Here is a 15,500-nt window from a genome sequence, read left to right as displayed (position 1 = left end):
TTTTCTGTGTTGTTTCCTGAGGAAAGACAGACTTCGTGTTCAAACTGTCTCTGTGTCTCTTTGTTCTTCACATCTCTTTCTGCATGTCTCTATTAGAATTTTACAGGTTTTAATCCAGTTTTATATTAACATCTGGATAAAAGTGTCAGAAAATCACATTTAAAAAGGACAGGTATTAAAGATGCTTCAGTCTGTATTTGCACCAAGGCTCAAGGAAACTCACCTCAGAGAGAACTAGAGAAACTAATCCTTATTAGTGACATTTCTTTTAGAAAAGTGTATTTAAGCTATGCCCACCTTTGTTTTTATCTGCACAGCTCGTGAGTCGTGGCGCCAGAGCAACTCGTGGGGGGACAGAGTGGAGGAGGAGCCGGCGCGGCCGCCCGGCCACGGCATCCACATGCACGAGAAGCTCTCGTCACCGTCCCGCAAAAGGTGCTGCAGGCAGGGAGACAGCAACCAAACCCAGGGCTGCTGCAAACTCCTCACAGAGCTGCTCTGCTTGAGGCTTGGGGTGGAAAGGGCTACAGAAATCTCTCTGGATTTTCCATGAGTAGGCTCATGTTGCATTGTCCACCAAGTGCAGTAGTCTAGAGAAACAGTATTGACATTGAAGGAAATAATTGCCCTCCAGTGGTCTATTTGTCTTCTCTCAGTGAAATGGCATAGAAATGTTTGCTACAGTGTCAGTTAATACTGTCTAACTTGCTTTTGTTCTACTTTGTTTTTTATTAAAAGAACAATAGCAGAATCCAAAAAGAAGCATGAGGAGAAACAAATGAAAGCTCAACAGCTGAGAGAAAAGTTACGTGAAGAAAAGACACTGAAGCTTCAGAAATTAATGGAGAGGGTAAGCTTTCTGTGATTTAAAGTAATTTAAAGGCTGCTCTGCTGCCTTTCAGAAAAGGATTTTTTCCACATAGCATACATATTAGAGATTCAAACTAGTGGTGAATGAAGTTGCCATCTGAGTAGTTTTCAGAGCTGACTTGTGCATCACAGCACTTAAAGCATTATTTCAAATCATGAACTTCTTGACTGTTTTAAGGAGAAAGTCTCAGAACTGGGGAAGGTAGGACAATGTATGTAGAGATGTGTTGTATGTATCCAACAGAAATGGCAAGGCTCACCTAATTGAAAGTGTACTTCACTTTAGGTTAAACTTAAGGCAAGCTTTGTGTAGGGCATGAAAATATTTTGTTGCCATGAAGAACGCTTCAAGTGTTAGAAAATGCTGAGGAAAATTGAGGCCCTGTTGTCAGATGCTGTGTTAGTAATGAACTGACTCCTCGTGTGTAGGAGAAAGATGTGAGGAAATGGAAGGAAGAATTGTTGGATCAAAGGCGCAGGATGATGGAGGAGAAGTTACTCCATGCAGAATTCAAACGTGAAGTGCAGCTACAAGCAATTGTGAAAAAAGCACAAGAGGAAGAAGCCAAGGTAAGTGAGTTTGCTTTCAAAGGAACTATTTATTAGTTGTGCTTTTATACATGTTGTACCTCAGAGTGCTCCTGAGTAGTTTGGGAAGAGCAGTGCAGGTTAGATATGAACACGTGTGAGCCATGAAGTAGATAAATGCTGATGTCTAAATGGTGCATTTTTTTCTAATATGACTTTAAATTAATCAGCTGTTATTAGACATCATGGTGGGTTGGTGTGGAAGAAAAGATGGGTTGAAATAAAGAGTTGTTCATTATCTTGCTGCTTTAGTTCCTCACAGTGTGGCAGCATTTTTGGTGATACCTAATCCTCCTGGAAGGACTAGAAGATCTGCTGGTCAATTCTCTGCTTTTCCAGCTCCATGGGGGAGCTCATTTTTCTTCTCCTTTGTTAAAAAGCCATTCCAGATATAGCACAGTGTCCTTAAACTGTGGTTGTGGTGCTGTGTTTTGTACCACTGATGTTGTTGAGCAGCTGGGAATAGACAGAGACCTGCAGTTAGCATGTGGCAGTTATTCTAAGTAAAGTATGTGTAGTGCTTTTCTGACTTAATAATGATTCCATAAGGCAATCACTAGATGGATGTTTTTTTGGTTTGCTTCATTCATACTACTGTGATAAGAATTTTAATCGTTTAACCCTAGCCAGCAACTAAGCACCACACAACCACACACTTACTCTGCCTCCTGTCCTGTGGGATGGGGGGAGAGAATCAGAAGTGAAAAGGTGAGAAATCTCATGGGTTGATACAGAAACAGTTCAATAACTGGGTGGGGAGAAATCAGTTCTAAGAAAAAGGAGAGTAACAAAGAGAGATGAATGATAAAGAAGTGATGCAAAAGCAACTGCCAGTGGCCCCACATCAACCTGCCCCAGTTTTGTTGCTGCACATGATGTCCTGTGGTTTTAGATATCCCTTTGGTCCCTTGGCCTTGTTGCTGTGCAAGCCCTGCTCAACAGTAACTAAGACATCCCTGTGTTGTCAGCATAGTTTCCAGCACAAATCCTAAACATAGTCCTATACTAGCTACTACAGTGAGAGTTAACTCTAGCCCAGCCAAAACCAGCATAAAATAGATGAAGTATTTTGTTTTAAAGGCTGTTTTTCCCAAGTGAAGAGACATGTTTCTCCTCAAAATGTTTAATTCTACAATGAGCATATATCCCAGCTGTGATTGATGCAGCTGTTCATTTATATTTCAAGATAAGCACAAGAAAACTGATTGTGCGTTTTTACTTAGTTGCTGCTTCTCTCTTGGATTAAAAGGATTTCTAGACTACCTAATTCAGTCTGCTGTACATTGATTACTATTCCATTACACTAGTGTGACTTCTGTAATTATATTAACTAAATCACACTTGCCAGAGCTCCCCAGATAAGCAGATGTTTCAAATATTGGGTATGTTTAAGTGTGTGGGATCTGCTGCCTCATGAGGTCCTTATGTTCTGGAAATCAAGGTTAATTGGGCCAGAAGGCTTTAGAGAAATAGCTGATGGGTAGGATAGCTGCAGACCATGGTAACTGTTGCTGCCCAGTTGGTTATCTAAATTCCCAGTGCTTGCTTGTTTACTGACCTGTAAAATCCATTCTGTAAATGGATTCTAGTCAGTAAACAAAGTTCCAAACATGATCCTACCACCCTTTTTCATGATCTTTGTCTTTTCGTATCTGTTCTCTTTACCTGTTTGATTTAGTGTACACATTGAAGTTCTTTTAAGCTAACGGTTTCTTATTCTTTTTTTGTTCTTATATATTGCACTGTCCTGTGGTTGAAAAAGATAATTCATGTTCATGAAACAGGCTGTATGGATAAGAAATATTAGACCACGTGCTTGTTTGGTTTTTTTCTTATTCATACTATGTATACTTTCACTTTTTTGATCAGTAAGTACACATGTATTTCAAGTTAGCTCAAGAGCTCTGTTGGATTTGACTAGCCCTTGTGTATTTTACTGATTCATCCATCTGGATTTTAACATTACACATGCTGTGACTGAGGGAATGGACTGATGAAGTCTCAGTGTTGATAGAATTGAGAGAATTTTTCTGTATTTTACCTAAAGTTTCTTGTTTCTCTGATACAATTCAAATTTTCTTTTTATATTCCATGGACTGTCTTGATTAAAACAAATAAAACAATTAAAAAATCATTACAAAACCTAAAGACTTACTCTCACGTTGGTGGTTCTCCAACACATGTGGAGAAATGTCCCACAAGTTTAATGATCAAGTGGATAATTAACAAATGGATGAAATTCCCTAAGATGAAACTATTTCAGCTTCTTGGGTCTTTTCTCACACGTTGATTGTTTCAGGTCAATGAGATTGCCTTTATCAACACCTTGGAAGCGCAGAACAAGCGGCACGATGTGCTGAACAAACTGAAGGAGTACGAGCAGCGCTTGAACGAGCTGCAGGAGGAGCGCCAGCGCAGGCAGGAGGAGAAGCAGGCACGGGACGAGGCCGTTCAGGTACGGCAGCTCTGGAGCTGCAGGGGCACAAGGAAACACAGCCTCGTGTTTCGTGTGGGCTCTGCAGATGGGAAAATACAGTTTCTCTGGATTCCTGTCCTAAAAGAGCAGTGAGAGTTTGCTTTCTCCTGGGCAGGAGCGCAAGAGAGCCCTGGAAGCGGAGCGGCAGGCGCGGGTGGAGGAGCTGCTGATGAAGAGGAAGGAGCAGGAGGCACGGATTGAGCAGCAGAGGCAGGAGAAGGAAAAAGCTCGAGAAGATGCAGCACGGGAGAGGGCCAGGTAACTTTGCAGTCATTTCTTTGGTTCCCTTCACCATTACCTGCCCCAGCAAACTGCGCCTTCTCTGTAACAGCAGTACCTTCCTGGCTGGTCAGGCTTAAGATTTTAAAAAGTAGCATTAGTAAGGATTCCTTATGAATGGCTTGAAAGAGGAAATCAGGTGAGTCATCATAAGTTATGTAGTACGTTTTTGTGTCCCTTACATACATACACACTATAAGCTGTAAGATGGTATTTTATTATATTTATCTTTGTTTTATTGCTGACAAGACCTTGTAATAATTTGCCATTTTCATATTTCGCCTTAGTTTTCAAAGGAAACAAGAATAATGTACCCATGTTCTCCATTTCCCCCATTCTCCAGACATTTTTGGACTTACTTGCATCAATTTGATTTCACCTTGTTGTAGACACCAAAGATTATATTTGTGAAGCACACAGCCAGGAAATCAGGCTTCATTAATTCTGCTGCCTGTGAACTACTTGGTTTATAGTTTTGCCCATAATTAAAAGTTCATAAAGGGGACTTCACAAGGACTCTGATCTCTCTTCCTTTTGAGCCAAACATGAGATGTAGAGAGAATGAATGTTGGTGTATGAGATAGGTTTACTTTCCAGTCTGATGCAGTCTGATACATTCTGCTTGTTTATTTTACCAGATTCTCTTTGTATTCCCCTCCTATTTCTCTCTCTTTTCCTGCAGTTCCCCTGCCATACGCATTCCTTAAAACCTTGGTAAAAGTTTGGGGTTTTTCTGTGATGAGTGTTTAGTAATGAAAATTGTCATGAAGAGGATTCTTTTCCTCCAAGTAAAATATTCAGAAATGTATTGATCAGCTTTCATATTCTGAAGTCCTGAGTGACATCATAAAGAGATTCAGCTTTCCATTAGATGTGTAATGAGTTCTGGGCAGGATCTGTAGCCTTTGCTGGGGCTTCATGGACCTTTCCTCAGTGTATTGAGCCAAAATCACAATGAGATATATCGAGTGAGTTGGAAGGGATCCTTCAGTATCTCACTCTCATTTGCATACACTTGAGGAAGATTAGGACTAATGGAGAATTTGGTTATGCTGTTTTGGGAATATAGACCCTACATGTGTAAGGCTTCTACATCTTTCTGAAATCTGAGGAAAACCTCAAAGTAAGCAAATGGCCAATAATTGCCCTACTGCCATCTTTGTCTCCCAGAGCCTTCTACAGTTAGATCCTGTTGAAAATCTCCAAGTGTGTAATTCCTTGCTCTTTGAGTTTAATCAGTGCTGGGTCAGCCCCATCCCTTTGTTGCACCCCATTCATTTCCTTATGACTTGTGAGGAGAAGCAGTCACCACTTGCCTTCTGTTGCAGTTGTGTGTCAGCAAATCTCCTCTGTGTTTGTTGCTCTAACACTCTGTTTTCAAAGCCTTTTTGTACTTGGTACTGCAGTACTGTGCTTGCACTTGTTTTTCTTTTTTTTTCTTTGCCAGATGTTGATTGCATGAGAGTTTTGGGTGGTTTTTTTATAATTCTGGGAAAGATTAAGAAAGAATGTGTGTGGTGTCTTACAATGGGATGATTCTGTCATGTCAGAGTCGTTGTATCTCCCTAGTAACTGTTATGAGGTTTCTCTAACACAGAGTGAGGGGAGGACTCCGTGTCGGGTTTGCAGCTCAGAGAGGGATGAGCCTGACAGGAATGTGGCTGTCCTGTCCCTTCCATCCTGGATTGCAGTGTTTGGGTGCAACCTTGGGGGTAGCATTTGGTGTTTTGTTGGGTTTTTTTCCTACTGCTAGGTTTTGTCTTGTGTCCTGAAGATGAAATACTGGCTGGAATGAGAAATTTTTGCACTATCCGCCTAAAGTTCTTCAGTATAAGCTTTAGTGTGTGCATCTGTTGGTGATTAAAATATCTCTATGAATGGAATAGTGTACTTAAAACTGACTTCTGAAAGCTCCTCTGCCCTTTACTTGTTTCCAGTAAAGTTTTAGTTGTAATTTCAAAGTATTTTATATTCCAGAGAATTGAAATCCACAATATAGAAAATGTTGTTCTTGTCAATAGAAATCATAAAACTCTATAAAGTGCCCTAACTGTGGAAAAATAATGCTTTTCAGAAGGCCTTGTGCAGGAGTTGTGTTGATGCTCTATAAATGGAAACTTGGGAATTTTTTTAAAGGCAAAACATTATTAACCCAAAGTATGAAATGATAAGAATCTGCTGTAGTTTGTAGCATTAAACAAATATGTAGAAATGCAGACTGAAAGGAACAGCTAAAATGAGCTTGTAGTCAGGTTTTCCTTTCTGTACCTCATGGACAGTAACACATAAACTGCCTAATGCTTCTCATCTGTAATCTCCTCCTCACCCCTCCCGTGCCCACAGTGATTGGAAGAGTTCACCTTTTCTTTCTGAAAGAAAATTTTTTACTGTTTATCATTTATTTCCTCTGCTATCTCTTTCCTAACTGCTTTTATATTTTCTGTGGCTTTTGGTTTTAAAAATGTCACTTTATGTTTCTACATTTATGGAACTGATTTTGGTTTTTTTCTGTCAGATTTCTGTTTAAAAACCCAGACAAACAGAAATCCGCACATGACAAAATCCATTGCAATTTGGGTAGTAGTCCTTATCTCCTTATGTCAGTTTTGTCCCTCAGGCTCCTTTAATTTTGGAATGCTTTTTGAAAAGATGGCTGATGGTTTTGTTTGACTCCTTCATAGCTCAGTTTTACCCAGAGCCTTCATTATGTCTTTGGCACTTTAGAGCTGCCAGGCTTCTCTCCCATCACCCTGTACAAATTTTGTTTGTATAAACAGCATAAGTAGCTGACTTTCTTCCCCTTTAGGATTTAATTGCTCTCTTGGCTTACTGATCACTAGGAAGTTGTTCCTGATGAAACTCTTATCTGTGGTTTTCTGCTTAATGGTCATGGTTACAAGTCAAGTTACACCCCTTGTTCTTTTCTCAGAAAAAAAATCAAAATCTCTTTAACACGGTGATGCTCCTGGTCCGAGTTTTATCTGGAAGTTTCACTATTTAAATTTGTACCAATGAACATTTTATAAAGCACTGCCTCAGTGCTACAAGGGTTTTTTTTGATTTGTCGTCTGCTGCTCCCCATTGCTTCACTGACTGCAGCCCTTGGCTGAGGCATCCAGGTGGTGACAGGGTTTGACATTCATCACTCCTTTGTGGCATCCTCCTGACCCTCACTGCTCTGATTGGGACTGAGGTGTGATCCAGGTTCTGCTGCAAAGGTTCAGGTGTCTGTGTTTGTCAAGTCATTCAAATGAAAAGAACAGCATTCTCTGGTACCTAAATTGTTTTTTGTTGCTCCTCTTTTCTACTGAACCATTTTCAACTTCATTTTCAGGTTTTCTTGTTCTGCATTCCAGACATAAATGTGTCAGTATTATTCATGCTTGCCATTGATACAAATTCTCCCTATTCACTATCTTTTGGTTAGAGATCGAGAAGAGAGGCTGGCAGCTCTTACTGCAGCTCAGCAAGAAGCCATGGAAGAACTGCAAAAGAAGATTCAACTGAAGGTATAAAAGGACACATTCGCTGAAAAATACGTCAATATTTCTTTGCACAGTTCAATTCCATTTGCTGTCATTCAATGTGGTTTCTCTTCACTGCTTTATTTTCCATTCAGCATGATGAAAGTATTAGAAGGCACATGGAACAAATTGAACAGAGAAAAGAGAAAGCAGCTGAGCTCAGTAGTGGAAGACATGCTAACACTGACTATGCACCCAAGCTCACGCCCTACGAGCGGAAGAAGCAGTGCTCGTTGTGCAATGTCATGGTGAGTTGGGCACAGGGGTACTGCTGCACTTGCAAGAGCAACCCAAGCTATGAAAGGACAAGTGCTGCTTCACTCACTTGAACATTTACTGTATCTTTTGTAAAAACTGCATCTTATTCTGCCCATAAATCAGGTGGATATGGGAAGATTTAAAAGAGCTGTAGAGTTGTGGGTAGAATGGAGACTGTGGGCAGTGCTCAGTTATTGGCTGTCTCTGCTGAGAGAAGCAAGAACTCAGGAGCATCTGATGGAAGAAAGTAGTTAAAAGATTTAAAGCTAAGTAAAGAATGTGGTTCTTTATATAGCAGACAGCCGAGCTGGGAACACCTTTTTGTAAGATTCTGTGGATATTTGAATTTACTGTCAGTTCGGGGGCTGATTGGCTAAGTGTCCTTGGACTGAAATTCACTGAGAAACCACATCAAGCTCAAGAAGTTCTCAAATTGAGTTTGGTTGCACACTTCAAAATGTTGGACAGGAAGAGGCGTGTTTTCTTTGTCTCCTCTCCTCCTTTGGTGTCTGATTTTTTGGTCGCCATTGGAAGCCAAGGACATTGCCTGGCAGCGTCCCAGCCTCAGCAGGGCTCTCTGCCTGTGCCTGCCCTCCCTGTCCCGGGAATGGTGGGGCAGAGAAGCCACACAGCCACTGGGCCAGAGCTGAGAGATCTCCTATTGATAACTGCTTCCACTGCTTTGCAGAGACTCTGCATTGTTGGAGCCTTGTATGAGCATCAGTTCTCTGTAATTGCTGCATTCAGCAAGATTGCATGGGATCACCTCAGGCAGTGCTGGAACAGAGACTCAGGCTCAGCAGGCTGGAGCCTTGTGTACTCACTGATCATGCATTTCAGAATGGAACTCCAATATAGGAAATTAGATTAAAGTGAAAATGAGAGGAGAGCCTAACGTATTTTTTAATCTGTTCTTACACTGCTGGCTAGCAAATCATTCTGTAATTTACTGTTAAGTCTTGCATAAAAGATGTTTATGTAAATTAGGTTGAGGAGTAAAGTACTGTGCTTGAATTTCTGAACATACCCCTGACAAATTGGCATATTTTATATTATGTTTACAGTACTGTTATTTATACATTAGGAAATTTGCAAAGGAAAAATAACTATTAAGTTATTGTCATTACAGATTTCATCAGAAGTGTATCTTTTCAGCCACATTAAAGGGAAAAAACATCAGCAAGCTGTGAGAGAAAACAGTAGTATACAAGGACGAGAGCTTTCAGATGAAGAAGTGGTAAGTTTTGTACTATTTTTCTATATTACTTCTGGTTTTAAATGCCTTTCAGCCAAGTAGCCTGTGAGAGTCTTGAAAAAGGAGTTGAACAAGACTGTTTCTGTTAGTATGGGACTCACAGCAGACTGCCAGTGAGAAGCTGTGAAGGAAACACTGCATTCACATACTGCAGGCAATTGCCATTTGAAGTTGATTCTTTATAAAATGTGACTAATTACTTTTCCGTTAATCAAAGGGATTTTTCATGTTACTGTGTTTATCTTTTCATCCTAAAAATCTTATACATTAGTTGTCACCATCCTGCTTTTTCTTTGTTTCTTTTTGTTGCTTAAAATCCCTTAGTCCTGTTTTAGGTGGGCAGATGTGCTATCCTGTGCATCATGGTCCATAATGCTGAAAACTGTAGTGCAAAATTACTTAAAAATGTGAGATTTGAAATGTTTTGGAGGTACTAACATTGCTAAGAAGAAAAATAGTTTTTCAGTAGCTTCTTTAGAAGAGTTGGCATTTGAGGTAATTCTGAGGAAGCGCTGAGGACATTTTGCACTATACCAAGAGGCTGCTCTTTAGTAGAAAAGACATCTGCATAGCTGTCTTATTTAATTTTTCATTGCTGCTGCTAGAATTCAACTATGGTATTAAGTCGAGGCCTTTTCTATGAGAATTTGGGTTCTGCCACATCCAAAAAATTTGTGAATGCCCCTGTATTATATTTGTCAGGTGTTAGGAGGAAATAGTGTGCAAGCCAATTCTCCAGCACTCATTCAGATTGAACTTAATTGTGTTTGGAAATCTGTTTCCAGCCAGGCTGATTCAGATGACGCTGTGCAGTAGTTCTGATTTTTTCACTTTCCTTCACGGTTCTTTCACTATTTTTATTTACTGAAATCTTCTCTTTGTTTTCAGCTTCTTACATCTAGTAGTAATGTGTTCTCCTGTATAAAAAGCTTTGGAGAGTTGGGTCTCTCAAGTACTGAAATGCACAGAGGTGGTTATCACTGAAAAAAGCAGGAAAAGATAACTGGAGCAGCACAGTACTCTGGAGGAACAAATGTTTGTGGAGTTGCACTTTCCTGCCCCTTCCCAGCTGTAATGAAAGAACATAAAATGGTTTCTTAATTTCTTTTTTTCCTCTTGGACAGTGGTTAGTGGGAGTTGTGTGGTTTTGGATTTGGAGTTTAGGTGCCAGGCTTACCTAGCATATATATGTGAGAAATCTCCATACTGCAGCTGTTTGTCTGGAAATACCAGCTGTGAGATTTGCCAGAATCTGTTTGAGGCAGTCCCAGGTATTGACTGACATTTCTTGGATCTCTCTGGCCTTTACTGTACCTGTCTGGCCTTTACCGGTGTCTGAGGTGTGGTTCTTGCTGGGCAGCTGCCTCAGAGGAGTCTGGAGGAAAGTAGTGAACTGGATTTCCTTGTGGCTGGGCATTACATGCTCTCCACATGAAATTCTATAGCTGAACAATTCCAGTTTCTGGAGAATGGAATCAGCTGCGTTTGCAACCAGCTGGTAAAAGAAGTTCCACTAGAGGGCACAAAGGTCCTGATTTTTGTGCCTAAATCCAGGGTCTCTCAGCAAAACATTTTGATGAGAATGTCAGACCTAGATGAAGATAAAATGTATGTATTTCTTGAATAATGCTTAGTGCAGGAGAGAAAGGAGAGAACAATTTTAACTGAATGAACAACTTGAGAGTTCCTATAGCAGGCTCCAATATCCTTAACCAAGATGATGCACAGTATTTGGCATACTGGCAATGTATGGATGCTTCCATTGTTAGGTATTTCATATATTATTTATGGCTATATTTCAGTTATTCCAAGTATAAAATTCTTAACTATATTATTGTAACCTGAAGTTTCATAGCCCTAGGCCTTCTCTGCTTCCTATTACTTCTTATCTTTTTTCAAAGAGCAGTAGTTATAGACACTTGTTATAGATCTGGGTGGTGTAAGGTAGGAAAGCAGTTTTACTAATCAGAGCAATTTACTTTGTGTATCCCTTTATTCAGCATGCATAGTTAATGCCACCTTCCCAACTAAAGCATTCAGTAACTTCTCAAGTTATGAAATTCTTGGGAAAAAAATTCCAAAGCATTGCACAGAAGTGAGTCCGTATTCCAGGGAAGCTTTGTAATAGTCATAGGTACTTATTTATCCCTGTTTTCAATTTTTCAGTCCATGAAGGTAACTGTGGTGAGAACACACTTGTGCTACTTAAAGTTATTGCTTGTCATCTGTGATGTCTTTAGATTATATATGTCTTGTCTGTGACTCTTCTTCTTTGACATAAAAGATTTTATTTATATCACCTTTGACCTAATAAAATTTCACCTTTAACCTTATGCACTTGACACCTCAGATAAGTTACTCTTGATCTTTGACTCGCTTTGTGTTCAGCCTGTTCAGTGTATTAGGTAGCTGCCTGGAAAGAAAGCTTTTATACAATTCTAATCTGACCATAGAATCTCTTTACTATTACTGGAGAAATCACAGGATTTGAAATACTTTCTTTTGTCCATATCGGTACCTCAGATTTGGGTGTCTCCTGAAGACTTTGGAAGCTGATTTAAGCAAATGATTATATAATTTCTCTTCACACAGTAAGGATTTTTCTTGGTTGATTTGACTGTAAACAAAAAGTTAAAAACTTCTTAATGGTCATAGGCACTGATTCCTCTGGGCCAGGTGGGTGGTAGCAGTTGATCTTGACGGAAATAAAAAGAAGCTGATGTATTCTGGGGGTTTTCTCTTTGCTCTTATAGACATAAGTGCTGTAATTTTAGAGACATTTTCAGAGGTAAAGCAGACTTCGTGTTGGAGCAATGTCCCACTGGTTTGGCTTTTAAGTGTTTATTGTGCTTAATTCCAGCAAGGCTTGTGCAGGAACTGACAGCTGGGATTAGACCATCAGGAAGGTGAATTCATTTGTGGATGTGAAACGCACAAAGAAAATAGTTTTGCTGTGAGTGAAGGTACAAAATTGAAAAAGCATGAAGTTCTTTCTCAGATTGTGTGGCAGATTCATTGCACATCATCCTTTTGGGTTTTCTTCATTTGGGGATTTATTAGTCTCCAGCTGAAACAGCTGTACTTTTCTCTTACAGCAAACAGCTCTTGTTTTTCTGACAGTGGTTATCCTGTAAAAGCAAATTAGGTTCTGTTCACATTGGTTACTTATTTTGTAACTTTGCTTTTGTCTGGCCTCTTATAGATACATTAATTCACCTAGGTGGTAAAACTTGCAGCAGGCTAAAAGTATCTTCAGTATATTTCTGAAGCTTTCAGTTCCCCCACAGCCCCACATCATTTCAGCATTATCTCCAGGGCAGTAAGAGCGTCCTGCCTGCATTATCTCTCTGCTTAAGTGCCTGGCTGCTTCCATCAAACTCTCAGCTTCGCCCGCTTCTGCACTGCCTTTTTCTGTGCTATTGATTTCCAGTCCCCTCTCTCAGCATCCGCGTTGCTTTTAGTTCAGCAAAAGATGTAAACACTGCAAGCAATTTGCTTTCATTGACTTCACTGGAATCAATTAGTGTGTTGGTAGTCCTGACTAATTGCTTTGCTGAATTAAAGTCCGTGTGACACAAAGGCCTCCCTGAAAAGGTGCCTGCAAAAGCCATAGGACAACACCTGGTGATTTCATTAGGCTGAGGAGTCTCTGCAAGGACCTTGTAGATGTTTTCTCCCACTTGTAGCTCCTACAGATTCACTTTTATGCCCCTCTGCTTTCCCTTTTGTCTTTGCCTTTTTTGTCTCTCCTGGTTTGTTTGGAGAAATACACCCAAGAGCTCCCTTTGAACCATTGTCCCAGCTCACTCTGTATCTCCTGGCGTTTAAATGCTGTGGTTTAAAGGGACTTTCAGAATATAAATCATGTCATTGCATGTGGCCTGTGAATGTTTCTAATAAGTGAAAAGCTCTTCTGTAAACCAGATGCAATAGATAACTTGGCAGGATTTGGTTAATTTATATAAGGTCCACGCTACAATTTTATATATTCCAAAGAAAGATGGAGGAATATTAATGAACTGTTGTTTGCATATGTGAAAAATTTACTTTTTTTATCAGAAGCAAAAACTGATTCTACTGCCATTATATAAAAGGCAAGAGAGAACTTCTTAGAGGTGTATTTAGATCAAATGAGAACATAATCCCATGATGGAGCAGAGGTGATTGTTGTCTGAAGACTGACAGCGTTAAAATGTGAGGATTTATAGAAAGACTGGTTGGTTGAGGCCACCCACGTTCCTTCAGAGAGAGCTGCTGTAAGTCCCTGTGCAGTGTCTGCCCAGGCTGGGCTGCAGGGGGAGCCTGTCCTGCCCAGCCGTGCAGGGTGTGCTGTGCCAGCCAGGTGAGCTCTGCAGCCCCACCGCACACAGGCAGGGCTCGTGTGCACAGCACGTGCAAGTTCTAAAAGACTTTTAGGTTTTAGGAGCAAGGAATTGTTTTTCTGAAAGAAATTGAGCTGTTTTCTTAGAGGTGTGTGCTGCTTCCATTTTTTCTTGCAGAGGAAATTACTGAGATGTGGGAATAGTTTAATGTCTGACCCTTGCTGCTCTTCATCTGTATTAACAAGGAACTTCCTTGTCTAGGCACATGGTGGTGCCAGGATTTTTGAATACACTATATTTTCATTACAATTAAATTATATATAACTATTGTTTTATTGCTTTACTGCTTCACAGTGTTGAAAAAATGATTTTGTTTTCCTTTCTGAATCAGTGTTTTCAAGTTCTTGTATTTAAATGAATAATAGAGTTTTATGAACTCCTTTGGTAGCCTGTCTAAAAGACATGATTAAGGAAAATGGAAAATAATAATGCTAAGTATGGTCACATTTTTAGTTTCATATAATAGAGGAGTTTGAGGTGTTTATACCTGTGGGTATGTGGCTTTTAAAAATCATTATACACAATTAATAGTTCTCTTTTTTATTCTGGAACATTCATATGTGTTCCATGTCTACCTGTATTCATGGAATCAGACTGGTTTGGGGTGGAAGGGATCTTAGAGCTCCCCCAGTGCCACCTCTGCCATGGGCAGGGACACCTTCCCCTCTCCCAGGCTGCTCCAAGCCCTGTCCAGCCTGGCTGGACACCTGCAGGGACCCAGGGGCAGCCCCAGCTCTGCTCAGTGCCCAGGGTGTCCAGCCTTGCTCAGCCCTGGTGTTTGCCCTTTGTCTCTTCTGGCTGTTCCAGTGGGACCATCACAGCACAGGGAGATGAGCCTGACCCAGCTCTGGTGGTGCTGCAGCCATTTTGGGGCAGTATGGTGATGCACGTGTTTTGGTCATATGTGGAATAATACTCCTGTTTGCTTTTTCCACAGACTTCATGGTAAATTCATTTTTTTCTTGGCATCTGATTATAGTTCTCTAACAGTAGCCCATTTTTCTTCTCTGTTGCTCAGGGGAAACAATCTGTAAATCACTTGCAATCAAGAACTCCCCATCCCAGTAAAGCCTCAAGTTCTGGTTGAGTTGGCTTTACTCATTTTTTTTCCTGAGGAAGGAAGGAATTTTTTTAGAGCAGAGTTGTGTGTTGCTAGAGGAGTGGAATTATGCCAGGTATCTGTGGTCCATTTCTGTTTATGGCCATTTCATACCTAATGGATACCTGTGGTCCTTTCAGCCCAGGAGCTCTGGCCATGTCATTCTGCTGTGAATACTTCTGTCCTGAAAGACATTGTCATGAACAACTGGTTATTAAGTCTAATCCATGTTGCAGCTTGCAGAAGGTCTCTCAGTACCCCATACATCAATTCTAGATTTTGTACTTTGCATAGCAATAGCTTCTTACCTTTAATTTATTATAAAGGGTTGTTTTTCTTGGCAAAAATGTACGTGATTAATTGTTTATTGGCTGTGCCTTTAATTTTGATAGATCACTGCCAGCAGATGCACCCTTCCTATTTTTGGCTTGGATATCTTGAATATTCACAGCCAGTAAAAAACCCTGCTGCTGGCAGGCCCCAGTGCACTCTGATCCTCCCTTTCTCTCAGCTGTCCTTGCAGGCAGACGATGTCAGTGCCTTCCAGCTCGCCTCCCTCATCTGCAGGATGCTTTCCATGGCCAGGGTGCAGAATTCTCATCCTCACTGAAGAGACACCTTCACCTTGCCTTTTGTTCCCACATTTCAGAGTGACAACTGGGAATTATATTGAAAATCTGAAGAAATACTTGAATCTCCTAATAAGAATGTTATTTGTTATTTATCTTAGTGGCAGACTGTCATCTATTGGATCTGTGAACAAGCAAGG

The 15,500-nt window shown here is 40.5% G+C and overlaps 1 protein-coding gene across 3 annotated transcripts in view; it reads left to right on the top strand.

Annotated features, from left to right (window-relative positions):
• SCAPER (S-phase cyclin A associated protein in the ER) overlaps positions 1-15,500 on the top strand; it is a 137,659-nt gene that overhangs the window by 33,483 nt on the left and 88,676 nt on the right. For all 3 annotated transcript variants that reach the window (XM_063412436.1, XM_063412435.1, XM_063412434.1), the window contains exons 13-20: positions 318-435; positions 739-850; positions 1,300-1,440; positions 3,758-3,913; positions 4,050-4,192; positions 7,641-7,722; positions 7,833-7,985; positions 9,125-9,232. In XM_063412436.1, the coding sequence (XP_063268506.1) occupies positions 318-435; positions 739-850; positions 1,300-1,440; positions 3,758-3,913; positions 4,050-4,192; positions 7,641-7,722; positions 7,833-7,985; positions 9,125-9,232 (1,013 nt within the window). The remainder of the gene's footprint in view (positions 1-317; positions 436-738; positions 851-1,299; positions 1,441-3,757; positions 3,914-4,049; positions 4,193-7,640; positions 7,723-7,832; positions 7,986-9,124; positions 9,233-15,500) is intronic.

Source organism: Prinia subflava, chromosome 15, assembly GCF_021018805.1.
Source record: "Prinia subflava isolate CZ2003 ecotype Zambia chromosome 15, Cam_Psub_1.2, whole genome shotgun sequence".
Taxonomy (NCBI): Eukaryota; Metazoa; Chordata; class Aves; order Passeriformes; family Cisticolidae; genus Prinia; species Prinia subflava.
This window is presented reverse-complemented; position numbering and strand designations above follow the sequence as displayed.